The sequence below is a fragment of the Trachurus japonicus genome, chromosome 4 (genome assembly GCF_045865225.1).
Source record: "Trachurus japonicus isolate A0001 chromosome 4, Traja_1.0".
In the NCBI taxonomy this organism is placed as follows: Eukaryota; Metazoa; Chordata; class Actinopteri; order Carangiformes; family Carangidae; genus Trachurus; species Trachurus japonicus.
Genome location: NC_140910.1, coordinates 2,701,237 through 2,728,290, shown reverse-complemented (window position 1 = coordinate 2,728,290; position 27,054 = coordinate 2,701,237). Strand labels below are relative to the sequence as shown.

Sequence of the window (27,054 nt, the reverse complement as noted above, 5' to 3'; positions counted from 1 at the left end):
ACTTTTATTTTAAAGGGATAGTTCAACATTTTGGCAAATTGGCCCATTGCCATAATCCCTATAGTTTTAGGAGTAGGTTACCTTTAATTGTCGATGCAAGCTATTTTTAGAACGGCAGAACAGAGCTGCGAGCTACTCAGAGCTACACTACGGAGGCTAACCTGCACATTCACCACGCTATGAGATAATAACGGAACATTATGAGACAGAGTTGTTTTCTAAGTAAATTCATGCAATACCGCTGATGCACGTTCCTGACGGGGGCAGTTTTTCGGCATGCATCGAAAACAACTGTTTCGTAACGTTCCGTTCTTATCTCATAGCGTGGTGAATGTGCAGGTCACAACTTGTCCACCAGAGCGTTTTGGAGTTGTTGGATTGTGTATTTGATGAGTTTGATGAGGGAAACCAAGAAATCCCATGAGCCTCCGTAGCGTAGCTCTGAGCAGCTCACAGCTCGGTTCCACCGCTCTAAAAATAGCTTGCGCCAACAATTAAAGGTAATGAACCTACTCCTAAAACTACAGGGATTATGGCAATGGGCCATTTTGCCAAAATGTTGAACTATCCCAGCTGAGATGTGTTATTCTTACCATGCTTACCACTGGAGTTGCTAAATGCCATTAAACACCAGAAGGGCTACACTTGAGGGTGGTGGATGGTGGACTGCAGGTACTGGGGCATCAACTGTTAAATGAATTTAACATTCACCTTTAATGTGAGTCAGGGGGGTTGTGATGTGTTAGATGTAGTCCATCCAAATCCAAAAGACATCCAACCACAGAGCTAGGCTGTGTGTGTCACTCATGATGCACAGCTGCTTCAGAGGACACAGTTAAAGTTATCAGGGCTCCCTCTCTCCTCTACTCTTTCTCAATGGCTGATACGGACACAGTGTTATAACAGAGTGAGCAAGAGAGCACATGGTGTGACAGCCTCTCTGCTGTCTGATTGGTCAACATCCGAGAGGCTAGTCCTCGAGGACTCCCGGCAGTCACAAGCTTACCCTATCAGCATGAGTCTTCGCACCCTGATCCCGCCCCTTTGGCAATTGTGACCAATCAGCGCGGAGCAGGGCAGAGGCCGACTGATTACCTAGCGCCGCTCACCTATCGCAGTCAAGGGGTGATCGGGTTTTGGGGGTTGGGATAATCAATGTGCGGTTGACCCACGGGGCAGAAACCAGAAGGAGGTTCAACTAAACAAAAAGTGAAGCAGGTTCTTTTAGTTTAGAGTCGGAGCACATTGAGAGCGGGGCTGCACAGACACGATGGGTCCGCTGCTGTATCTGGGAGGTCTGCTCGTCCTGTTCCTGCTGTGGATCAGAGTCAAAGGTCTAGATTACGTGATCGTTCACCAGAGGTGGATATTTGTCTGCTTGTTCCTGCTGCCGCTCTCCGTCATATTCGATGTGTATTACTCTGTGAGAGCATGGCTCATATTCAAGATGTGCTCTGCGCCCAAACTGCACGACCAGCGCGTGCGAGACATCCAGCGACAGGTGAGCGCACCATCCTCTGACAGTGTGTGTCTGCGCGCGTACAGGTGTGTGTGCAGTGCGTGGCAGTCAGCACACTGATCTTCAGCAGCTGTGCTACAGCTAACATGTAATGAATGGGGTAATTTTTATATCATAGCCTTTATTATATCTTATCTAGGCCTATCAGTTCTATGACAGTCAGGATAGGTTACATAATTACTCTTATCATGGGGTAAAATGAGAACACAGATTTTAGCAAAAGTTACATATAAATTTGGCTAATAAAAGATTAGTGTGTTATGTAATTTACTAAATTATTATAGTAATTGCACCCTCTAAGTTATGTCATTATTCACCTCAACTTGTTGTCTTGTCAGTGGTACAGTTCCCTCTGAAGGAAGTTGTCTCAATGAAAACTTTAAATTCCAATCCCAGAAAGATATGTCTCATGCCATCTGAGCTCCCAGTCTGAGTTCCTGACTTTCTCTGAAACAAAATCAAAGTAAGGCTTTAGCTTGCTGACAGTTTGGCTTGTAGCTCTGTCTCTGTTTGGTGAAGAGCTACTGTCATTTTTCTGTATGATAATATATCTGTGTAAGAAAAAGGCCTATTTGCAGTGGTGGGAGATACCTCTGCAGGAGAGCATCCTGAGTCAGACACCTGATACATTTGCTCCTAAAAGAAATTGGTCAGGAGGCATGTGACATGAATTAGAGGTGAATACATCTAAGTACAGGCCTGAGAGAACTTTAGGTCTTCAGATTTCATTACGTGGAGTATAAGGGTATACTGAAGTAAAAACGCAGACCATCCACAGTGGGATGAATGAAAAGTTTACTAGCTTTCTAGTCTATGAACAGTTCAAATTAGATGTTGAGGCTTTGACTTGAGTCTTCTACACCAGGAAGGTTTTGTCAGCTCCCTTTACAGCTGGCTGAGCAGAACAGGTGAAGAGTCAGGTATGCCATCTATTGTCTGTCCTTTAATAAATAAATAATATGCTTTTCCCTGTATCATGTGTCTGACACATTTCAGGTGCGTGAGTGGAGGAAGGAGGGGGCTAAGACTCACATGTGCACTGGACGACCCGGCTGGCTCACTGTGTCTCTCCGAGTGGGCAAATACAAGAAAACTCACAAAAACATCATGATCAATATGATGGATATTCTGGAGGTGGACACAGACAGGCAGGTAGGAGGACCAGTTGTCTTACCAGAACATTTGCTCACTTGTGCAGTGCATTTTCCCAATAGTGCAAATATTTATCAGTCTGTAGATTTAACGAAAAGGTCATCCTTTCCATATTTTGGATATTGGTCACAATATTGATCCAGTCTCAGTCTGCTGGAGGTGTGGTCTGCAGCCAGCTTCGAGTTACGATTTTCTTAGCTGCTAATAATATTTTTAAAAGATATTTGTCTCGCCCCAATATATGAGGTGCAATATTACCCAGGTAGATTGTAGAAAAAGAGCTATTAATTTCATCACCAAACATGTTTTGTACTACTTGTGTAATATTTTGCCAATATGGCTGAATAGCTGGGGTAGCCAGATTGATTAATAACACTGGTGCATTATCTGCTGTAACAAGTTGTAGAAAGTTGTACTTCAACAAAATGAGCTTCATATCATTAAAAGACTGATTTTGATTTAATACAGTGATCTTATTTTTATGCTGGCTACAAGTGCAGGATTCAGAAAATCTGATTTTATGCTTTTGTGTGTGTGTGTGTGTGTGTGTGTGTGTGTGTGTGTGTGTGTGTGTGTGTGTGTGTGTGTGTGTGTGTGTGTGTGTGTGTGTGTGTGTGTGTGTGTGTGTGTGTGTGTGTGTGTGTGTGTGTGTGTGTGTGTGTGTGTGTGTGTGTGTGTGTGTGTGTGTGTGTGTGTGTGTGTGTGTGTGTGTGTGTGTGTGTTCTTGCTCAAGCCATGGAGGTTTTTCTGGGCAGACACCCACAGTCACGGTGCCATCTGACTGACAAGCCAAACTAATGTCAGGAAAAATATGACCTGGCATCATTACAACACAGACAAATACATTTCAATATATATTAAATACATTTTTATTTTGGACCATTCTTTTAATTTATGAATTGATTTTTAATCTGTAGACATAAAATTGTGATTATGATGAGAATCAGTGTTTTTGCACAGCTGTAAAGCTAGTGGTAAAAATCTATGGATGGCACGGCAGCATGATTTGGTCCACACTGAAATATCTCAACAACCATCAGGTGGATTGCCATCAAACTGTGCAGACAGTCATGGTCCCCATAGAAGGAATTCCCTGAACTTTGGCTTTTCTCTCTATAAAATAAATTGGAACAAATATACATGGTTAACAGAGGATGTATTTTTAAAAGGGCTTCGTGAGCTATGGGACTTACACTATTTCTACCTAGCCAATATTAGCATTAGCTCTGTTTACTTACCACTGAGGAAATATTATGAGTTAAACATCAAACTTAATTCCCTGCACCTGCAGCACCCATACTCACCAAGAGATGTTAGCAGACATGGAAACTAATCCTCTTATTTGCTTAGTTCTATCACTTCTTTCCCCTACTAAAGTCAGCATGCTAACCAGCCTAGCTCCAGGCAGGCCATACTTTTGAATAACGATTTGAACTGTAAAAACTGATGGCTGAAGCTCCTGGCAAGACTGGTCAGTAATGCTACTTCTTAGTTATGTAGTAGTTGCAAAAGTTACAAACAGCTCCTTTAATGACTCAGGTGATACCTTGACTTTTCAAATTTTCCTCTTTAAAGCAGAAGTAAGTGATATATTTGTGTTAATATAAGTCTTAAATAGTTATATCTTCCGACAGCAATCACTTACATAGAGTGTTTGGACCGAAACACGGGTCTGTCAGTCACTCTGCTCTGCTCTGAGCCCAGGAGAAAACATTTATCGTATCCTACAGTTTTTATCCAATGAGGAGAGAGAACGGCATGCAGGGCTGTGTGTGCAGCCAAGGGACGCCGTGAATGTGGCGACGTAGGGACGAGGACTGTTATGGTGCGTTCAAGGAAACTCGTATTTTTCCGACCGTGAAGTGGTACCAGTTCGATCTGGTACGAGTTCACCGGTCGGAAGTTACGAGTGGCCGTTATAGTGACTTTCACCGGTAAAACAGGTCAGAAAAACACGAGTGGGTTGCCTGAAACGCTACAAAGTCGTAAGTTGTGACTTGAAGCTGTAATTTACGATTTCAAAAGCCTGCCTGGAACGCAGCATTAGCGAAAACGACCGGACCACTTACTTCTGCTTTAATAAGCCCGATAACTTCGATCTGTGACCGAAAACATGCAAAACAAATCACATTCTCATCACCAGCAGCTGGTCTCTGTGTTCAGTCCGATGTTGGCAAGGCATTCTAAAATAAGGCTTGATACATTTAATTACTTTTAATTACTAAACATGGTTGTGGTAACCTTGTCTTATAAGTGCATAATTACCATGCTGATGGTAGTATTTAGCTTAAATAATTGCTGTGGCTGCAGCCTTGCAGAGCTGCTAGCATGGATGGAGGCTTGTTGTAGTTAAGTTGATTATTTAGGCTACTTTCCTCATGATAACGATATTCATCAATATAACTACAGACATGTGGAAACGCAGGGACACTGCTTCAACAGGACAATAGAGACAAAGAGACAGAGGATGAGAGAGACAGTATGTCAACAAGTCAATAGTCTAAACCAGTTTTTTATTTGATGAGGCACTTTGATCAATAATTAAATCATTCATTTATTGCTTCATGGATAAACCAGGGGGGTTATTTACTTTCTATGTGAGCAGCTGACTGCCTGTGTTTCTGCCCAGATCGACCGTCTTTTTAGAGAAGCTGCTGTGTTCTGAGTTCTCAGCTTTTAACCTTTGTATTTTAGGTGGTGAGAGTTGAGCCGCTGGCAAACATGGGTCAGGTGACAGCTCTCCTCAACTCCATTGGCTGGACACTGCCGGTGCTGCCTGAGCTGGATGATCTCACTGTGGGTACGTTGTCCGTATAACAATCAATGTGGGAAATTATCCTAGAGCGGTATCGTCTGGTTTCTAGAAATAGAGAGGTGCGCTGATGATTTCCACAGCTCGTTGTTCAGTGATGTAGATCCTGCATTCGCTCCATGAATCACTGCATCCTGTTTAGAGTCTCAGCGACTTCTCTAATTGTGTTAGAAGATTGATGTTGCAGCTCCAAAGATGAAACTGGGAGGAAATGGCTGCAGTGTTGGAAGCACCCCTGGATCGGGTTTCATAATGGATTTCCTGATGTCATAAACTGCGCATCAACAATCTAATGTTTTCCCATCAGGCCCTGGTACATTCATTTATTCTGACGTCCATGCAGGCACAGATACACACACTCCCAGCAGGCAAACACTCCTTTCTGCTCATCTGTTTGTGCTTTGTTGGTCTCACATGGAAAGAAATTGAATTACTAAGAACAGATCTTTTATTCTCACTCCTCTCCCAGGTGGTTTGGTGATGGGTACAGGCATCGAGTCGTCCTCTCATATTTATGGCCTGTTCCAGCATATCTGTGTCGCATATGAGCTGGTCCTAGCTGATGGCAGTTTAGTTCGCTGCACCGAGGTAAGAAGTGAGTGTGTGTTTGCACACATTTATAACGAAGTGAGATTAATTTGTTTCCAGCTATCTGCTTCTTACTATGTGCTTTCAGTGCACTTCTTTACCTGAACTCCTTGTATTTATTGAACAGATGTAGTAGTTATTATTCACACCAAGGTCTCCTACTACACTGAAGCATTAGTGATGTCCTTCAAGGTCCCTTTGGATAAAAGTATCTAACAAATGCATATGACAGAACACATTTTTGCAGACCATGCTGCTTGAAAAAGAAGCATGTTTTTTTTTCTGACTACGCCCCTTTCACTGTCCCCACCAGTAATTTTTTTTAAACAAGCTTAAAGGGATAGTTCAACATTTTTGGCAAATTGGCCCATTGCTATAATCCCTATAGTTTCAGGAGTAGGTTTGTAGGAGTAGGTTTTTAGAATGGTGGAGCAGAGCTGCTCAGAGCTATGCTACTGAGGCTAATGGGATTTCTTGGTTTCCCTCATCAAACTCATCAAATACACAATCCAACAACTCCAAAACACTCTGGTGGACAAGTTGTGACCTGCACATTCACCACGCTATGAGATAATAACGGAACGTTACAAGACAGAGTTGTTTTGCTGAAAAACTGCTTCCAACGGGAACGTGCATCAGTGGTTTTGCATGAATTTACCTCTAAAACAACTCTGTCTCATAACGTTCTGTTACTATCTCATAGCGTGGTGAATGTGCAGGTCACAACTTGTCCACCACAGCGTTTTGGAGTTGTTGCATTGTGTATTTGATGAGTTTGATGAGGGAAACCAAGAAATCCCATTAGCCTCCGTAGTGTAGCTCTGAGCAGCTCGTGGCTCTGCTCCACCGTTCTAAAAACAGCTTGTACCAACAATTAAAGGTAACAAATCTACTCATAAAACTATACTATTGGGATTATGAAAATGTTCCAATTTGCCAAAATGTTGAACTATCCCTTTAACAAGCTTAACTCCTTATACAGGCCTCTGAGCTGCAGAGGCTGCAGGTTTGCAGCAGCAACATCCGGTTGTCTCACCAAATGCAATAACAGGAGTGGCTTTCTTGTGAGAAGACAAAGTGATTGATGCCATGGGATGATTTAATGGTTCAGTTAAGAAGCCAACATGCAGGAGAGACTACAGCTTAACATCAGACATCCCTAAAGACTCAGCACATTCATCACCACCAGGGCTCTGCAGACCTGTTTGCTCTTGTACAAACAACAGACACATGTTCTCTGTCACATAGGAGGAAAACTCAGACCTGTTCCACGCCGTCCCGTGGTCCTGTGGCACTCTGGGATTCCTGGTCGCAGCTGAGATTAAAATAGTCCCCGCCAAGCAGTGGGTGAAGCTGCGCTACGAGCCGGTCAGAGGGCTGGAGAAGATCTGCAAACGCTTCACTGAAGCATCGGAGAACAAGCAGAACACATTTGTCGAGGGCATCCAGTACACTCTCGACACCGCTGTCATCATGACGGGAACCATGACTGACCACGCAGAGCCTGATAAGGTATGGTGTGTGTGATTTGGTTTCATGTGTTTTAAATGTTGAAAGGTTTACATAACAATTTCAACTTTTTCCTCCCTGACATCAGATCAACAGAATCGGCCTGCACTTCAAACCCTGGTTCTTTAAACATGTGGAGGGCTACCTGAAAGGAGATCACACTGGAGTGGAGTACATCCCACTGAGACAGTACTACCACAGACACACACGCAGCATCTTCTGGGAGCTTCAGGTACTTATGAAACACAAACACACTCTTAGACAGGCTGTTTCCACGAGCTTTAGGCTCACATTAAAGGAAGGCGTCTATCTGCCAGATTCTCGCTCGTCATCATCTTACCAACTGCTTGCTCACTGCTCTTTATTACACTCTAATGCCCGTACTCTCTCTCTCTCTCTTACACACATACACACACCACTAGCCATTAGTAAGAGGGGCATGGCATCCTTTATTTTCCGTTACAGTAAATGGTGTAATGAATTATGCATAGTATTGGTTTGACAGATACGTAAAGAAGCTCAGAGCTTTTTGGTGTTCTCTTTGCGTTTTCAAAGGATTTTCTATTTGTGGAAAGTGCAGAAAGAAGTTGGGCTGACTGATGTGTAATTAAATTGTTCATCAACAACTTGTCATTGACATCACTGGTGTGTTGCTGATGGTGCCATTGGCACTGATGGATGAGTTGTGACTGCCCTCTGGTGGAATTTAAAATGAGTGATAGTGAATTGGTTTCTCTTATACAATAAGCTCAAAGATAAAATCACAAATTCTATCTTCTGTTATCATTAATGTAACTGTAACATTTAATGTAACTAAGTTACATTTTTAAATGATTTCATCAGATTGCCTGTTTATTAAAGTGCCAGTGTGGCTGACAAAAGAGAGATTAAAAAATGTGGTTTCCTTTTCTTTAGGTATCAAATGAAAAAAGTTCATGAAATTCATTCTCTCAAATTTTGATCATAACATTCAGACCAAAGTTTAGTTCAGGATTAAAATTTCAAACTTAATCAAACTTAAACATTACAACTGTCACATGATTCAAGATCAGAGGATCAGCTTGAAAACCCCTCCTATTCCTATTTCTATTTATTTGTAAACACATTTTTGAAATCCCACCATGTGAAAGTGTCTTATTGAAAATCTGAATTAAAGCCACATAAATCCTAAAGTAACTACACTGTTGCCAATAAAGTTGGAATAAAATATTCTTTTTACCTCTTCTCAAGAAATGAGTGTGACAATGTGATTCATTTTGATAGATAAAGTGTATATCTTCTCAGAGTTGGTAACTGGGACTCAGTATGTAATCATAGCACCTGGTCAAGGGTGATTACTGATCTCCAATTTACTGATAAAAATTGGAATAAAAAGAGGAATGAGTCTGAAAATATTTTAGTCCAACTTTATGGGCATGTATTATGACTGTGATAGGCTTTTGTACACACATTTTTTATCTGTTTCAGCTAACAGGTCTGCCATTATATTTTATTAAAAAATTTAAGGGAAATTGACAATATGTCAATCACAGGTTCATAGAGACCTATGTGACATATCAACATGACTCCTGTTCTCCAAATCCTAATTATATTAGATTTTCAATTATGGAAAAAACAGAAAAGAAGCAGCTTCCCTCATTTCAGATGCTGAAAGTAATTACCAGTACTATAATTTTTCCACTAACTGATCATTTGTTTAAGCCACTTGAGGATCCTCTTTTACATGTCTGTGTAACTGACTGTGTCTATCTGTGTCTTTTCTTCAGGACATCATCCCATTCGGCAACAACCCTGTGTTCCGCTGGCTTTTTGGATGGATGGTTCCTCCTAAGATCTCTCTGCTGAAGCTCACACAGGGAGAGACCATCAGACGGCTTTACGAACAGCACCACGTGGTCCAGGACATGCTGGTCCCCATGAAGCAGCTGCACGCTGCAATAACACGCTTTCACCAGGACATTGATGTAAGACTTTGTGTGACTTAGTACTCACTGTTTACAGCACAAAGTGATTGTTGATTCTTCAACTGTCATTTATTTTTTCAGGTTTACCCTCTGTGGCTCTGTCCATTCCTGTTGCCACCGGGCAGAGGAATGGTTCATCCCAAAGGCCAAGAGGAGGAGCTGTACGTGGACATCGGGGCGTACGGAGAGCCCAGAGTCAAACACTTTGAAGCTAAAGCATCAACACGTCAGCTGGAGAAGTTCGTCAGAGACGTGCACGGGTAAGTCTCAAATGTTTTAGCACCTTAACTAACCTGTCTGCCTCTGACAACCACTGTGCATCCTCCCTTTCTGTATGTACACCCTGTACCATTGACACAGCTACTCTCCGTTATCCACAGCTTCCAGATGCTGTATGCAGATGTGTACATGGACCGAGAGGAATTCTGGGAGATGTTTGATGGACAGCTGTATCACAGACTGAGAAAGGAACTGGGCTGCAAAGAGGCCTTCCCTGAGGTTTATGACAAAATTTGCAAATCTGCTCGACACTGACCCCATCACTGGTACCTGACCTCAGCCCGGCCTGGGTCACAGATACACAGCAATGCACGTCTGGTGACTGATTACTAGTTTTGGGATGTTTTAAACAAACAAACAAACAAAGTTTCACACAAAGATTCATCTCAGAATTTTCTATTAAGTAATAAAACGCTGCGCACACTTAAATAAGCTAAACAAAAGCAACCAGACAGTGTCTTAAGACAACCTTCCAGCAGCAAATGTTCTTGTTCAGTTTGACCTTATGTATGTAACATGTGCCTGTTAAAAGATGATTGTTGTTGTTTTTTAAACGTGTTAAGCAACTTTTCCCTCTTTAACTACCTAACTACCAAAGTGCCATACACTTTGGACATGATCTCCAAATTAGGATCACATTTTAAAATACTTTTGAAAGAAAAAAAAATCATACAAAACATAAAAACATGCTGATATTATTTTGATATTCAAATTAGAAAATATCACTGGCATTGTGTAAGGATTGGATGGCTCTACGAAACACTCTATTAAAAACTGTTTTACAATAAATATCGGCTTCTTGTTTTTTTTTTAATACTATTTAGTTGGTGGGAGATTAAACACCATGCTGCACACACAGGTCAATGTGAATGTACTGTGTTTGTTCAATCCAGATTTATTTGGCTATGAATATACGCACAATGCAAACCTAATATTGTTTCTTTTGTTTCTTTCTTTGTCAAATATGTGCTCAAAGCAAACTGGTTTGCTCTGAACACATACCATCACAGTATTTGAAGGACTCCACAGTGTTAACCTATGTTTGGCCCTGTCCGACTAAGACAGCTGAATGTTACATAAAACCTGTAATTGTCTGTAATCAGATTTACTTCTACTCCACTTCATTTTGGAGGAAAATATTGTCCATTTATTTCACAGCTTTAGTTATGAATTACCTGGTATAGTTGGGTTAAGAACAGAAAGGTCAAATAAGAGCATTGTTGGATTAAGCACAGTACATGAGTTAAAATCCACCTTTATCAGCTGCAACACCAGTCACTAATTCAATTATATTATAAACAGTATTATACTTAAATGGCTAACTTCTGTCACATGCACGACTATATTGTTGTGATACTTTAAGTACAGTTTTGAATGCAGGACTTCTACTTACAGAGTATTCCCACGGTGTGATATATTGTTACTTTTGCTTACAGTGTGAAAACACACTTGGCCTGCATGTTGACCTCCCGCAGCACTAACGTTACACCTCCCCCACAAACACACACACACACACACACACACACACACACACACACACACACACACACACACACACACACACACACACACCCCGGGCTGTCTCTCTCCTTACACACAGGCCGGAGGGGAGGGTTCACCTGAGAGTCGTCGGGGGGAACCAGTCGTGTGCGGGGGAAATGTTTCCAGGACACATCCTGACACTGGCTGTTCCGCCTTCTTCTCTCTTGACTTGTAAACCGAGCTAACCGCGCAGCTGCTGCACGGCCACACACCTGGAACTAACGTAACTTACCTGGCCGGACCTTTAGCCACCACGGGCTCAGTACTCCGGGCCGTCTCAGGTAAAGTCATTTTGTTAGGTGTGTGGTGTGGCTGTGGCTTTTACCGGAGACCGCTGCTGCTGCTGACCCAGAGGGCAGTCAGGAGAAAGCCCATGCAGGGACACTTTTCTTAGTGCAGCTAACTTTACGCTAAGTTAACTTTAGCTCTGTCTGTGTACACAACTACACACAGACACACAAGTTACTACAGGCAGGCTACGTTAAGTTAACAGCCGGTGACTGACGCCCTGCCTGCCTGTCAGTCGGTAGTTAGCTGCTGTCAGTGTTGTCGGAGTGAAGTCATTGAGTTTTTCTGCTGTGTGTCATTAGCCTGCTCACAGAGGGTTAGCTCCACTGGTTAGCTCACAGACAGCAGCCGTTTGACAGACCATAGTGGGTCCGTGGGGTGTGAGGTCGTGGTGCACGTTAACCTCTTCCTGTGGGCTGACACATAGATATATATATACTGTTACTGACTGACAGAGGTCCACTCGTGTGTCTGTTTACGGTCCACTCCTCTGGTCCACTCCCTCGGGTCAGGTCCGGACAGCAGCCCGGTCTCCTTGACAACAGGACGGAAGTTTCTGGGAGTATTCTATTCTGCGTACATTGTGTCCCGCACTGATTTTAACGCAGACTCAAATAGCAGCCTTTAGGTTGTTTTATTGGGAAAAGTGTCAGAAATCTGCAAAGTTGAATAACAGCTGAAAAATAGATGTACAACAACTTCAGCTTTTAGGTAGCCTATCATGTGTTGCATATTGTGATCATATCCTTATTATGGTGTTTTGATTATGTTTACAGAAGCTGTCAAGTGAAGAAGCATCAAGTGCCCTCCAGGCAAAAAAAAAAAAAAGGAGGAAGACTTTTCCAGATTACTGGCATTCCCAGACGATCCTGACTGAGCAGAGCGGAGAGGCTGCAGAGGAAACATGCCCACTGACCAGGAGGACCCCACCTTCACAGTGAAGCTGCTGCAGTTGTTGCTGCTCTCCACTTACTGGGGAATGCAAATCTGGGTCACCTTCATATCAAGTTGGTAACATGCACACACTATAAAAGAATGCAGAAAAGTTGGTTGGGTTGACAAGACAGAGAAGGGGAGGCAGGGAACTTATTTAACACACACACACAGGGCATGTAGGAGGTTTGTTGTGCAGTACATTCCCCAGCTACCACTTAAAGGTCCAGTGTGTGAAATGAGGGGAAAACAGTGACATCTAGCATTCTGATTCTATTATTTATCTATTAAATAATTCTATTGTTTATGAACGTGAAACTCTTGAAACGCGCTCTCTGGTTGGCTGGATTTTCCATTCCGTACAAACATGGCGGCGCAAGATGGCAACACTCTCTAAGCAAGACCCTTGCTATATGTATATATAAAAGAAGAATTATAAGGCTATGAAAACCAAAGAGATTTTATTTTATAGCAATTATACACTTGTACAAATATATTCATTGGTAGTATATCAGATTTTGCAGATGAACCTCCACAAATATTACACACTGGACCTTTAATGTGTTTTAAGTTATTATCTCACAGTGTGAGGTAGTGTGTAGTGTGAGTGTCCTTGTACTCAAAACTGTATTTAGAATTGCCATCTTATGATTACATGCACCGTTGTGTCATCGCAGATTACTTTCTTCATGGCCACCTCTACTCCTACATCCAGACTTGTATTTGCTTTTGTTGTAACTCAGTGACTGTGCTCCTGCAGAATCCAAGGTGTGCCTTAAGGAGCTGTGTCATTCACACTATTGTCCGCATGCTGTGCAGCAGTTATAAAATTAGCAGCCAGTATTCAACCACAACCCTGTCATGCTGGCACTGTGGTATACCACTGTGTTGTACTGATGCAAACACATTTATATAAATCAGTCTCTGTGCAGCCGTAGAGGGGAAAGGCAATGTACTGTATAACTTGCCTTGCACCGAGCTGTTTTTATTATATGCCTCTCAAATGTTTGAGGAAATGGTAATCATATTGTGATTAATATGCATACTGAGTAAGGTTTGAGTACTTGTTGGAATGTACTAGAGTATGCAGGTGTGATGTAATTCAGCTGGCAGCCGTCAGAAATTGGCAACTTAATCTTGGTCTTTTCAGAATATTGTTGGTTATACAAATGTAGTGACTGTTAGACCTTGAATGGATAGTTCAACATTTTGGCAAATCCGCCTATTGCCATAATCCCTATAGTCATAGGAGTAGGTTCATTACCTTTAATCGGTGCATGTTGTTTTGAGATACACAGGGCAGAGACACGAGCTGCTCAGCGAACACAATGGAGGTGAACGGTGCAGGTCCTCTGTCCCTCAAAACTCATCAAATACACAATCCAACAACTCCAAAACGCTCTTGTGGACAAGTTGTGACCTGCACATTCGCCACACTATGAAATAATCATGTATAATTATCTAACATTACGACACATGAAGCAAATACTCAAAACTACTTGAGTTAACGGGAGTAGCTGCTCTAAATGTGCACTTGTGAAATCACTCCGCCCAGTAGCCATGTGTGGAATGTAGTTCCGGCTATGCATTTGCTTCGAAAACAACTCAATGTTACATTATTATTTCATAGTGTGGTGAATGTGCCGGTCACAACTTGTCCACATGAGCGTTTTGGAGTTGTTGGATTGTGTTTTTGATGAGTTTAATGAACCTGAACCATTCACCTCCATTGTGTTCGCTAAGCAGCTCACATCTCCGCCCCGCTGATCTCAAAACAACATGGAAGGAAGTATGGCAATAGGCAATTTTGCCAAAATGCTGAACTATCCCTTTAATGAATTAGTGTTTCTGTGAGAAAAGATTGTGCTATTAGGTTGTTTCTCTCTCTGCACAGGCTTTGTGATGGACAGCCACCTGAACAGACACACATATGGGTTTATTCAGAGTCGTCTTGTCCCGTTCTACCTCCACCTGGGCTCAGCCTGTGCCTTCTTTAACCTCACCATCTACGCTGTGTATCATCCCAGTGACATGCTGGATGACAGAGAAGCCTTCCAGGTGTGTTGTTACTCCCACATCATCACATTGTAATAAAAACCTGTTATGGATTATTACCTTAATCTCTGCCTCTGCTTCTCCCCCCCACCAGATCTTCATCTTCTTTGTGTCGGTGACGGTCGCGGCCGTCAATGCGCAGTGGTTCGGCCAAATGACATCGGAGATCATGGCAGACATGCACCTCATCGAGCAGGCGTGCGGACTGGGTCAGGATATCGGCCTGTCGTCTAACCGTGAGGCTTACGCCAAACTGTGTGAGACAGATGTCAAATACAGACACCTGAGCAGTCGCCTGTGGCTGTACAGACTGCTGTCCTCTCTCAGTAACCTCTGCTGCATAGGCTGCAATTTCTACAGCCTCTGTTACATGGCTGAGAACCTCGTAGCGCTGTGAAAGTAACACGAAGCAGCTGGACTGTAAAAAATCTTTCAACATAGTCAGTCCTTTATAAATCATCATCAATTTTTTAATATCAAATCAGTAAGTTATATATTTAATGTGTCTTTCTTTCTGCAGTTGCCTTCAGTAGAAATTAGGTCAGATGGTGCTCTTTTGGGGGGAATAATGATAGGACATGTATATTCTTTCCAGCCCCTGGTTCGCGGGCAGTAAAGCTGAGTATCTCTTTGAAATGTTCCAAGGAGACAAATCAGTTCCTGCACTGTGAGTAATGCCTCACCTTTCACCCAGTGTGGCCGAGGCCGGCAGCTGCCTCACGTTGGTGCCTTGATACTTCCCTTTACTGTTACCTTTACTCACGGTACTTCACAGGGCTCTAAAACATATACAATGTTTTTTTTAAATCATGCACTGCAGTTGTTGTTTTTAAGCGACAGGTGGAACTTTTAGTAACTGTTTTCCTTGCCGCTCAGTCCTGTTCGTTCTGTTTGGGTGGAGCTTGTTGACAGTGTGGTGCCACAGGTTTGTCTGGCTTTACTTATGTTACCTTAAAGGCACCTGTAGGGCTGTGCTCCACTTCCTGTCAGTAAAGAGTAAAAGGTTGTGCTATCATTGTTGTTTTTTTTCCTGGCTGCTGCTGGTGTGGAAACAAATCAGTTTCTGCTTTTAGTCCAATTAAAACACAGCTGCACTACTGTCATTGTTGCTGTTCCAGTGTGCTGACATGTAAATGAGTTGACATGAGATTTGTTGTTAGACAGCAGGTTGCTGGGTCTTCTAATAGATGGACCTTTGCTTCAGGAGACACAGTTACTTATGTGGAGATGAGGCTGAACCTGTGCTGGTGACAGGGGTCAGAGGAACTGATTCTGCTCATTGCCTATTGTTGTTGTAATATTGAAGTGGATGGTGTAATAGTCCAAAGTGCTTTCCAGACTTACTGAGTTAATGTGGGTCTATTTTAACTAAATGTCAGAGCCCCAGAAAATGTTCTTCCTAACTTCCTAACTTCTACATTATAGGCAACAATTCACGGTCTTTCACCGTACATGGACAGTAGCCTGGATTGGAGTTATGGACTAGCTCTATGTGAACATCAACCACTCTTCACATCTCCTTATACAGTATATTAACATTAGCAACATGAAGCATCATTAAGCCACAGTTGTTTCACCCCTGCACTTCTATCAGATATGACATGTCTACATGGGTAGCTTCATACTAACCATAACAACCAAAAGTATACATTAAAAAAAACCTCCTCCTCTCTATCTGAAGACTTGAATGACACCTCTACACTTGACATCCCACAATGATCTCCATATACACTGCGTTATGTGCTATGCAGGAGAATCACATCAGATCTTGTATATATTGTAGAGGGATTTTAAAAAGCCATCAGGTCTGTAGCTTGAATTCCTCAAGCATTGTGTACTTTATTTTATAAAACCTCCACATCAGTCCGGATGTGTTTGGACATGATGATCAGGCTGTGTAGGGAAAATAAAACATGGCCGTGATTAGAATTGAAGCAGAAATATATTTTTGTTTTGAACTTCTTTTGGTCGTAATACGTTGTTGAATCTGTGGTTTGTAATATGTTCTGTTGTCTTTTTGCTTGTTTAAATCTCTGTTAATTCACCACTCCATGCTTTCTGTGTATTTGTCAACAGCATGTTTCAGAGCAGTAGCAGCTGTTCTGAATCTGACCTTTCCTCTCTGTAATTATTTGTTCTCTAACTGGATTGATGAAGGTGTTTTATCTTGAGCCTCCTACTGGCAAAAACAATGCAATATTACTTGGTGGTTGATTTCTCTATGATATTGCCTGTTAGCTCGACCAATGAAGTTCTGTAAAATTTGAATGCAAACCATGTGACAGTTTTATAATTAACATAAAAGCTGTATTTGGATATGGAAGTTTAGCAGGCATTTTTACATTGATTTGTTTCTCTATGATATGATTATAATCATAACATTAAGAACAAGAAGATCAGAGGTCATGAGCTGTTTATGGTAGTGGGTTTGTATCAAAGATATTTTGATGTGTGGTCTATTTTTTGTATTAAAACATGTCTTGTCAATTTCTACTCGATTTCCAGCCTGTTTAATTTCATTTTGATCACCATGCAGTTGTTATTTCATGACGGGTACATTTTTACAGTGCAGTCTGTCCCCTGTTGTTTTGGCTTTGTAAATTTAACAGGACAACAGGCTTTTAGCTTCAGCTACAGTGTAAAGTCAATATACTATAGGCCAATCCTTTACTCAAAGTGCCTATGTTTGCTTGTATAGAGAGTCAGGAACATACATAAGAAGACAATCCTGAATGAAAAAGGTGTGATCTGTTCACTCTCCCTGATGAAGAAAATGTTTGATTTTAATGACTCCTAGTGGTGGAAATAGGAAAAATGAATGAACTGAAAGGCAACCAATTTTCCCTTGTTACGTTCGAGTACTTACTTGGATGTTTCAAAAATCTGTCAGAGCAGCGGAGAACCGGTTGAACAGTGTCTATCCAAGTGTGCATATAATCTCAGAAGCCAAAAATGTAATTCAACCCTGTGGTTCCTGTGGGATGTCACATTATACCAGGGATGACTGAAGCAGAACCACTGACCTACTGTAGTTAAAGATCAGGGGCCAGATTCACAAAACCTTATTAAGAAAATATTGAGGAATTGTACTTAAGAACTTTCTTATGAACTTATTAATTTTAGATCTTAAGACATTTCTTTAAATCTTTCTTAAGAACATATTGGTGAATCCGGACCCAGCTCTGTTACAGAATAAACATAATAAAAACACTCATCATAACACCTCATCAACAAATCCCAAGGGATCCATCATGTCAACAGACTTTAATGTAAAAATACATCATTGAGTTTCAGCTACAAATCCTGACTGCTCCAGATGAGATCAGCATCAACAACGTACCACCCACTCCATCTACAAAACCAACATTAGTCTAGAAAAGTAATAAATATAAAACGATGTAGATAAAAATGTAAAAAAAAAGAAAAAAGAAAAAGAAAGAAGAACAAAAAGTCAACACACGTACCTGACTAATAAAGTTTAGGTAACCAGGTTTCTCTTGTAATACTTGCAAAACCTCAAATTTATGTTTCAGGAAGGTACAAATAATCTCATTCAACACATGAATGTAACAGGAGGTGAGGCAATTTCAGTTTCACCTTTTTGCAGTTCCTGCCTCGGTTAAAAGTGCGATTACATTGTGTGAAAACAAATGGGTCCCCTTGTTTGTTAATCCTGCATAGAGAGAACCAGCTACAGCCTTGGAGTGTCCACAACCCACATTCTGTAATACTGTGAGCTAAATGTAAACTGTTAACTTTAAATTATCTCCCAAAAGGAGGCAGCGACATCATTTAAAGCCACAATCCTCTCTGGGGATCGACAGCCCACTGCCCGTCCACTTTGGTTGTTTAAAGGATGAGGTTAGATCACTGTCATTACCGTCCGTCTGTAACAAGCTTATAACAGTGTCTGCGCAAAAAAACAAAACGATATGTACTGAAGAGTGAAACAGATAATGACAGTGTCAGTGCATCTCACTGTGCTTAGAAGGCATCTAAAGTTACATTCCTTGTAAACAGCAAAACAGAAAAGGCATTAAAAAGTAAGGATTGTGCCTTTAAAACGACCATGACGTAGTATTCCCATGATTCATCAGTACACGCACGACCGTTAAAACAACTGATCATCCCGGCCTTTCGCTCCTGTGTCCAGGAAACATGACGCCATCCCAACATTAAACACTCAGTTTGTCTACGTACCAGGAAATGTTGTAATATAAATAACACTGCTTCCATGTTTCCCTTCGCAATACTCACATGTACAGTATCAAAATACAAATATTTTAAAAAACACACCATCTAAAAGGTCAACCCACAATCCCAGTGGGGAAGGGGGGTTTCGTAACCATGGCAGCAAAAGAAGAGTCGCGGTGCAGGCGTGGTTTTCACCACAACGCCACTCCCCACAATTCCTTGCCTTTGCCTAAAATACTCCATAAATAAAAAGTTGTACTAAAAATAGAGTTTTTCCTGTTCATCAGCATAAAAATACTTAAATCCAGTGTCTCTGTCATACGACCACCTTGCCCTTGATGTCCAGCTTGTTGTTGTCATTTGTTTTGATGCACTGCTCCTCTGTGAAAGTGATGTAGGAGTAGATCAGGCTGCCGGCAATACTGCAACACACAGAGACAAAAAAACTATCAGCAAGACGGACCGAGCAAAATGTAAATAAACAGTAGTATTTTATCATATAACCATCTGATAGAATGGCAGGATAATAAAGCTTTGCCCCGATAGTATCGCCTTTGCTTCTTTATTAGCACGTAGAAGAATTTTATTGGAATGGAAGTCACCAGTTGCCCCAAAGCTTCCCTGTGGCTTAAGGACCTCATGCTGTACTTAGACCTGGAAAAAATTAAATACAATCTGAGGGGCACACCTGGAAAATTTGATTCGGTTTGGGGCTGCATGATTAGTTACATAGCTAAATTAAAGACACTACAGGACAAATGAAATGTTCACTTCAGACAATTGACTTTTGACTATATTTCTTTTTCATCCCTGCCTCATCTTAATCCATTGAAAATACTACTTTTCTGTTTTGTTTTGTTGTGTCTTTTTTTTTCTTCTTCTTTCTCTTTTAATTTCCTGTGTATATGCTTGTCTGTTTATGGTAAGAAGGAAGGATGTGTGTTATTACTGATCTGTAACAAAATGATGTAGGACTGGGAGGGGTTGGGGGTGGGAGGGAATAAGTGGTTGTTGTTTTTGAAAAAGGAAAAAGGCCTTATTTCTCGTTGTACTTGTGCCTGTCAAATGAATAATAAAAACATTAATTAAAAAAATAAAATAGAGCTTTGCCCCCTTAAAACACTGAACGATATGAGATGGAGCTATATTATAGAAACCTCATTCCTGAAACCATGGTAATTATGGTTGACGCCTCATATAGGAAACTTCATCATCATTTTGACTTTTATTGTCCCCGAGGCGAAAAAAAAAAAAAAAAGCAAAGCAAAAAAACATTTCCGATCCACCCTCACACATAAAACTCAGCGGGGTGTGTTGTTGAGTGATGTAATGGCTGAGGGGGTCAGACCCTCCTGCACCTCAGAGCCCTGAGGGTGATGGGGCTAAGTCTTCATTGAGTGGGTGTGTTTCTATTGAAAGTGTGATGTGATGACCCTGTTATTGAGGTCAACAAGGTTGGGTGTGGGAAGACCTATTCTATTCTGCAGCAGTGTTGGCCACCTTTGTGAGTTTGGTCCAATTAAATCATCTGAATGATGCTTTGATACATTAGCAGTAGTAGACTGGGAGCAACATGAAGCCCACTTAATGCTACTGTGGCTGACTTGTTTCTTCAGTGTAGTTTGATTGCTTTAACACAACCAGCGAACAATGGTGGACCCTAATGACATGTTAATGACAAAACACTTACTAGTATGGCCACACCAGACCATGATCCCACAGTTAACTAAGCAGCTATGACTCTTTTTTTTTTTTTTTGCTAAAGTGTCTATTTTTTCTTTGTCTCAACCAGAATCTCATTGATGATAAAGTTTCCTCAGGGAGAGGGGATGACAAAAATAGCATCAGTTCTAAGAGGTAGCAGGGCCAAGTAAGAAAAGGCAGAATTCCAAAAATTCGCTAAGACCTGCCTCCGTGATATCAAATTGCTAAGTGACATCCTATACATTTCCTAACTTAACTCAAGGCTTAAGATGAGGAATTTCTTTAGCACAAACCCTTGCTTTCAAAATCTGGTGTTGAGTTAATGATGGGAAGAAAACTTGTTTGCCTGTTAAAGGCAAAGTAAGAATTGAAAAGCATGTTGTCATTTGTCAAATCAGTGTGGGAGGAACATGTTGCAGCACATGACTGATCATAAGAGCGCCAATTTCCCAAGCCATCCAGTTTCAACACGTAGATCTGGATTCCTGTGGTTGTGTGACACATTAATGTCAGATCTACAGTATCTGTGTCAGCATCGATCTTTTCCTTTCTCACCAGTAACAAATATTAGCAGATATGAGTGCATCTGCAGATGCGATTAGTTTGCAAAACTGATTGGTTTCACAGGGATTAGGTCGCAAACCAAGGTGCAGGACAAATTAAATCAATGTCATGAGCGTCACTAGAGGAAGAGTCGGGGGATCAGACTGGTCCTCTGGGAAACATCCACATCTGTCCCTGAAGGAATCCAATAGCTGAGATAACCTAGCCGTACCCAAGTCACATTACTATAATATAGAGAAACAGCACTGTATAATACTGTATATTATACTTTCCCTTAAAGGGTTACTTCACCAATTTTTTTACTCACCACCATGTCAAGGAAGGGTTTGGAGAACTTTCAGAGTTATCAAAACGCTTTTGTAGTTCCAGGGGGGGTCCGGCTGGCAACGGATTTTCATATAATGGTGGTGGATAGAGTTCACTTTTGAATCGTCCAAAACACACACTATGAAACATCCAAATACCTCCATACTGCTCGTCTGTACTGAGCCAAGTGTCCTGAAGCCGCCACATGAAAAAGTTGTTCGGAAAAAATTAATTTGATTAATTAATTCGTTTTTAGCCTCGTTGTAGTACCAGCTCTGTTGAACATCATACATCCAATGGTTTTACAACGACGAACGAACATTGCGCACCCAATCTTGCGCATGTGCACAAACATCAACAGAGCCAATGGGAGCTACTGCTGCAACAAGGCTAAAAACAGACAAGCAGTATGGAGGTATTTGGATGTTTCATAGTGTGTGTTTTGGACGATTCAAAAGTGAACTCTATCCGCCGACATTATATGAAAATCTGTTGCGAGCCGGACCCCCCCTGGAACTACAAAAGAGTTTTGATAACCCCAAAAGTTCTCTGAACCCTTCCTTGGCATGACGGCGAGTAGAAAATTGGTGAATTATCGAAGTATCCCTTTAAGTTTGTTTTTTTAAGTGACTCTTGTGCAACACCAAAACACTAAAATGTAGATGTTGGAAAGCCAGATGAATGAGGAGCTCTGTTGGGGAAATTTCTGCTTAGGGCCAAAAAACAAAACAAAACAAAAAAAAAAACCTACATTTGAATACACATTAGAAAATAAACTTTACCTGATATTCAAACCTATGAAGTTAGTCCAAGAGAAAATGTAGTCTCCACTGAACACCATCCCAATGTATGTTACCAGGACATTCTACAAAATGGAAATGGAAAAAATATCAATTAGTCTCTTGTGCTTCAGTGTGTTTAATTATAACTTCACTTCACACACGTGCGCCGCTCACCTTGATGCAGCCCACGATGGTAGTTGTTAAAGCAGAGTTGTACTGCGTACACAGCACGGTGGAATACATCAGAACAAACCTGCACAACGGAGCCTCACATTACCAATAACTCGAAACTTGTTCAAACATGAAATCAGGTTTCACAACGTTAATGCAACAAAAAGGAGCCTTTCAGTCGAGCGCTGGCACCGAGTGGAGATCTCAGCGGCTGATGTCATAGCTGTGCCCCTGGACCTTAGTATAATCCAGATGTTTTAACTCTGGCACAAAATACAATCCTGTTTACTTTAAGACGAGCATGCACGTCACACATATATGTCATGAGCTTCTGTCTTACCCCATGATACATGAGAGGATGAACTGGCTGAGGAAAATCATGTCAGACCATCCCTCATATTCCACCGCCTGGACAGAGACGTGAGAACAACAAAAAGCAGCCAATGAAAACAAGCGCACATCAAGCACAGAGAGAAAAAACAAACAAACAAACAGATTATAAATTCAAATTAGTGGTCGTGTCTGTTCCTCCTTTCAGTGGAGGAAAGAAATTCAGTATCGCCTGAGCTATGACGAGTTGATCACATTTTAAGCATCTGACAATAACAGTATGGTTCATGGGGGAAGACTTTTGAGCCACATTTACTACACGTTACAAATTACAACTTAAAAATACCAACTTCCAATAGCCTTTTAAAAAGGTCCTAGTCTGTATCTGTACTGTGGTTAATCCACGGAGGGGAGTTGTAGACGCTGCTGTAATAACTCCACTAGGTGCATAATAGCAGCTTTGTGCCTCTCCGGTTGCTGGGCCCCAGCTGGGCCAACCAGAAGGTCTCTGCCAACACTGACCAACAAACAGACTGCTCATATTTACAGCATACGCCCATGGCTTCACATATGTGCAGTCCCTTCAAATTAGGGTTCAATCCTGCAATAACTGACCACTACTTTAGTCATTATCTCACTATAATGACTTCATTTCAGCCACTGTTCAACTTTTTTTTTTTAAATGACACCTATAAATTATGACTTTTTTTAATGAAGCTAATTAGGAATAGCTATTACAGAGGGGACAGACCTAAGGAGCAGAGGAGTAAAATAAAATGCCTTACCTTCTGCATGTCTCCAGTCATATGAGCCAACACCAGCGTGGGAATGATCATAAATAATGCATTATAATACAATAATCCATATTTCCCCAGCTCCTGCGAGAGAGAGAGAGCACAGGAACAGATGGGCAGGGAGCAACAGCAACACATAAAATAAGCAGAGCCAGAACAGAGAGGGTTATTCACAAGTCCTTCAGCGCATTCCTCACTAACTAGCATACAGATGTCATGCATGGCCAGCCCACTGCACTGCACAGCCGAGAACCGCTTGTCGGCGGCGATCCCACTCCGTTTGACATGTCTCCATCTTTTCATTCCCTCACAATATGAGTCCGACACAGCGCACGTGGTTTCTCTGCAGACATCGGACTAAATCTGGCCCCCGTTCTGCCTCAGCTGTAATGTGAGAGCTGAGCTGTCTGCTCGTGGTGGGACGTAATAAAAACTGACTACAAGCCATTACTGGCTGGACAGGCAAACGGTTATTAACCAGACTGGCTGCTTGGGAAATAATTAAAGGAAGTGTTTGGAATGAGTAAGACACAGCAGCACACAACTGTAGAGATGGTTTAACCAGCTATAAACAAATCCACTCGGTGGGGAGTGAAAGGAAACGACTCAACGTGTTTTCCTTTTGAGCCAGACGCTGAAGGACAGTTTGGGTTCTTTAAAATCCACCGGCATCAGCTCAAGGCCAAAAACAGCTCCTACCCAACAATGGCAACTATTCATCCGGTGGAGCGGGCACATACCTTTGCATCTAATTTTTGTTTAACATAGGCTCCGTTGGCTGCAGTCAACACGTCGTTGAAGAGAATGAACACGTAGCCTTCTAGGTCAAAAGACAAGTCAGCGCTGCGAAAAGAGACAAAATGAAACCGCTCTGTCACTCTTTCAACTAAAGATATACAACATGTGTCTAATGACCCTGATGGCTGTATCAGTTAAGTGGACACATATTTCAGGACCACACCAGCCTTTGTAGTGAAGGTAATTCTGCTGTTGTTAACAGCGGGGGACACCTGGATGCAGCAGGACTCACCTTGCAGCTATGAACGCCCCAAGGATCATTGTAAATACTGTCAGTTGGACCGGCCTGGAGAACTTCTTCCTGCCAAAGGTCAAAGAATAGCAGGGCAATGAAATTCAATCCGAGTGCTGGGAGCTGCAAATGAAAGCCGCCGATATAGTACAAAGAGAAAAGGCTCAGGTTTTCTCCTATTGGAGCCGTTCCCTACCGAGTTCAAAGACCAATCAATCGGCAGGAAAAGTGGGTTATCCATCATGTGTGTGTGTGATCTTACTTGAGCAGAAGTCCCTCAGCCAGCATGGTGAATAAAATGGAGAACCTCCTGAGGACAGTGAACATGGGCAGACTGGGAGGGAGAGGACAGAAAGTGAAATGAGTTCATGATGACACTGAATGAACTTCCCTTTTAACGATCAGGATCATTCAGTCTGGACTTACTTGAGCCTTTTGGTTCCAAACAGACCAGTGATTTGATTTCCCACATACAGGAGAGGTAGAGGAAACGTCTACAACACAAGGCAAAACAAATGTAGGCATTGTTATAAAAATCACAGATGAAGATTAAAAAGCACAGACAGAAAACTGATCTGAGAAATCACGTTAAAATATCTTTTAAAACAGTTCTGTTGCTCATGTGTTTATATAAAATGACAGTTAAACTGAATCTTCTGAATCTCCTCCAGCAAAGCAAGACTGACTGTGTCCATTCTTCATTCAGTAACCAGGACTTATTAGTTAGATGGTCTCACCTTGCGAGGTATGGTCTCATCGAAGTCCGGGAAGCTGATCACCCTCGCAGCCTTGCCCACCCACAGCACAAGCACAGTGGCCAACATCTGCACACGCACACACACACACGCACACATACACAATCAGTTGAAGATGCCTGCCTGCTCTCGGGGTGGTGTTAGAAAACATCAGTGTTGATCCAACTTACTTGTCCGATGCCGACACATATTGAAGAGGGGAACCTGAAAGAGCAGAGTGGCGCCGTTAGTCCAGGTGAAGGGAACAGGCTGAGCATTTAGCCCTGGCCGGCTAAATATAACACAGTTGCTACATGCTAACGTGAAGTGAAGCTCCTCTCTCTGTGGACACGAGCTGTCCGTGCTAACCCCGTACTGTGTCGTTAGTTATAGCCTGCTGTGGCTCCTCGGTGCTCTCCTCTCCTCCTCCTCCTCTGCTCCTCTGCCCCGGCCAACACAACTTCGCAGCGGCTACGGCGGCTAACACGTTAGCTGCTCCGCTCGAGCACAAACCGTTACCTGTTACTTAGTTACCTGTAGTTGGTGAGGACGCTCTTGTTCACCACGACGATGAGAAACGAGCTCACACCGTAAAACCCGGCGGCGAACAGCTTCACAAACACCGTCAGAGGTTTGTCCGCCATCCCCGACAACTTCTCACTCCTCTCTGAGCGCTGGTGTCGGCTCGAGCCCAGCCATCGCTGCTCCGCTGCTCTCCCTCCCTCCCCCTCTCGCTTCCTCCCTCCCACTCACTCACTCACACACACACAGCCGCCGCCACAGGACATCACTGAGCATTCAACATGTTTTTTTGTCTGGATTGTCTCTGACTCTCTAAACCACATCCATGCTATAAACACACGTATTTGTTTTATATTTATTTTTTTCTTTCCATAACAGAAACACGAGGTCATAGCCCACATTCAGTCACATTGAATGATACACAGAAAAGTCACAGGATGAGGATGTATAGGCTACATTTCCTTTCATTTATCATGTTTTGGAAATTTGATGCTGATGGACCTGTTGATCTTTTCTTTAGTTTCAGCTCACATGTTCATCCAAGTCATTTTGCCAACGTCATAACTACTGACTGTGTTTGATCTATAGCCTATGTGAGTCCAAGAGACCAATTAATAATAAGCTGTTTTAGACTTTTAACCCTTCATTTGAGAACTAATTTGGGTAAATGCAACTTAAGCCTTTAGAAATGTTGTGTTCATTAATTCATCATATTGAAAAATAAAGCAGTTCTATATTGTTACATTATGTTCAACTGCAAGATGGTGACAAAACACTTGATTAAGGATGGCACCACTGTCAATTTTTGTTGTTGTATATATGTATATAGACACAGTATTGGGGTCTTTGAAGTGAAGATGATCCCTCAGGCTTGGAAAGAAGTCAGTTTGTGCCTTAGTGGCTGTTTTCACATTTTAATAAGATATGCTCATGTTTTAAGTCTCATTGTAAAAGTATTTGCATACACAGCAACATTCACCTTCTGTTGCTTATTTATTGCACCTTCATTGTATTGTAGCTTTTACTTTCAGTGGCCAGGCTGGTGTCATTTTGGGCAACCAACCAAACAGACCACATGACAAGTGAAAACGTGTTTTCAGATTTTTTTTTCTTTTTGAAAATGTAGAACCTCCTTCTGCAGCAGTTCCAACTCTGAGCCTCTGTGGTAAATCTCCACCTGCTGGCAGTTAACCCCAGTCACCACCTCACCACTGTAAAGGCCATGTGCAATGTTGTGTTTATTAGTTTAAATAAGTATTAACAACATTGTTATATGCTTGCC

At 41.9% G+C, this 27,054-nt stretch overlaps 3 protein-coding genes across 3 annotated transcripts; 2 read left to right on the top strand and 1 right to left on the bottom strand.

Moving 5' to 3' along the window:
* Positions 1 to 1,116: 1,116 nt before the first annotated feature.
* dhcr24 (24-dehydrocholesterol reductase) lies at positions 1,117 to 10,176 on the top strand. The gene is made up of 9 exons (XM_085773380.1): positions 1,117 to 1,501; positions 2,516 to 2,671; positions 5,366 to 5,471; positions 5,953 to 6,071; positions 7,320 to 7,583; positions 7,669 to 7,812; positions 9,347 to 9,544; positions 9,626 to 9,804; positions 9,925 to 10,176. Exons 1-9 carry the CDS (start codon positions 1,271 to 1,273, stop codon positions 10,076 to 10,078), a joined length of 1,551 nt encoding a protein of 516 aa, XP_085629506.1. The 5' UTR covers positions 1,117 to 1,270; the 3' UTR covers positions 10,079 to 10,176.
* Positions 10,177 to 11,514: 1,338 nt separating this feature from the next.
* Positions 11,515 to 17,134, top strand: LOC146988246 (transmembrane protein 205). The gene is made up of 4 exons (XM_085773379.1): positions 11,515 to 11,646; positions 12,430 to 12,660; positions 14,481 to 14,644; positions 14,736 to 17,134. The coding sequence occupies exons 2-4, from the start codon at positions 12,558 to 12,560 to the stop codon at positions 15,036 to 15,038; spliced, it is 570 nt and encodes a 189-aa protein (XP_085629505.1). The 5' UTR covers positions 11,515 to 11,646; positions 12,430 to 12,557; the 3' UTR covers positions 15,039 to 17,134.
* A 756-nt stretch (positions 17,135 to 17,890) lies between these two features.
* slc35d1a (solute carrier family 35 member D1a) lies at positions 17,891 to 25,961 on the bottom strand. The gene is made up of 12 exons (XM_085773378.1): positions 25,785 to 25,961; positions 25,442 to 25,475; positions 25,254 to 25,340; positions 24,943 to 25,010; positions 24,779 to 24,850; positions 24,517 to 24,585; positions 24,227 to 24,329; positions 23,478 to 23,570; positions 22,703 to 22,770; positions 22,366 to 22,444; positions 22,192 to 22,274; positions 17,891 to 19,257 (listed from the first exon to the last, which is right to left on the bottom strand). The coding sequence occupies exons 1-12, from the start codon at positions 25,892 to 25,894 to the stop codon at positions 19,152 to 19,154; spliced, it is 972 nt and encodes a 323-aa protein (XP_085629504.1). The 5' UTR covers positions 25,895 to 25,961; the 3' UTR covers positions 17,891 to 19,151.
* Positions 25,962 to 27,054: the final 1,093 nt, after the last annotated feature.

Excerpts from the sequence above, each read along its gene's own strand:
- LOC146988246 (XM_085773379.1), top strand. The coding sequence starts at position 12,558 with ATGCCCACTGACCAGGAGGACCCCACCTTCACAGTGAAGCTGCTGCAG. Across the intron at positions 12,661-14,480 it reads CTGGGTCACCTTCATATCAA|GCTTTGTGATGGACAGCCAC; the intron begins GTTGGTAACATG and ends CTCTCTGCACAG. Across the intron at positions 14,645-14,735 it reads ATGACAGAGAAGCCTTCCAG|ATCTTCATCTTCTTTGTGTC; the intron begins GTGTGTTGTTAC and ends CCCCCCCACCAG.
- slc35d1a (XM_085773378.1), bottom strand. The coding sequence starts at position 25,894 with ATGGCGGACAAACCTCTGACGGTGTTTGTGAAGCTGTTCGCCGCCGGG. Across the intron at positions 25,341-25,441 it reads TATGTGTCGGCATCGGACAA|ATGTTGGCCACTGTGCTTGT; the intron begins GTAAGTTGGATC and ends GTGCGTGTGCAG. Across the intron at positions 23,571-24,226 it reads AACAAAAATTAGATGCAAAG|GAGCTGGGGAAATATGGATT; the intron begins GTATGTGCCCGC and ends TCTCTCTCGCAG.
- dhcr24 (XM_085773380.1), top strand. The coding sequence starts at position 1,271 with ATGGGTCCGCTGCTGTATCTGGGAGGTCTGCTCGTCCTGTTCCTGCTG. Across the intron at positions 2,672-5,365 it reads AGGTGGACACAGACAGGCAG|GTGGTGAGAGTTGAGCCGCT; the intron begins GTAGGAGGACCA and ends TTTGTATTTTAG. Across the intron at positions 5,472-5,952 it reads GCTGGATGATCTCACTGTGG|GTGGTTTGGTGATGGGTACA; the intron begins GTACGTTGTCCG and ends CTCCTCTCCCAG.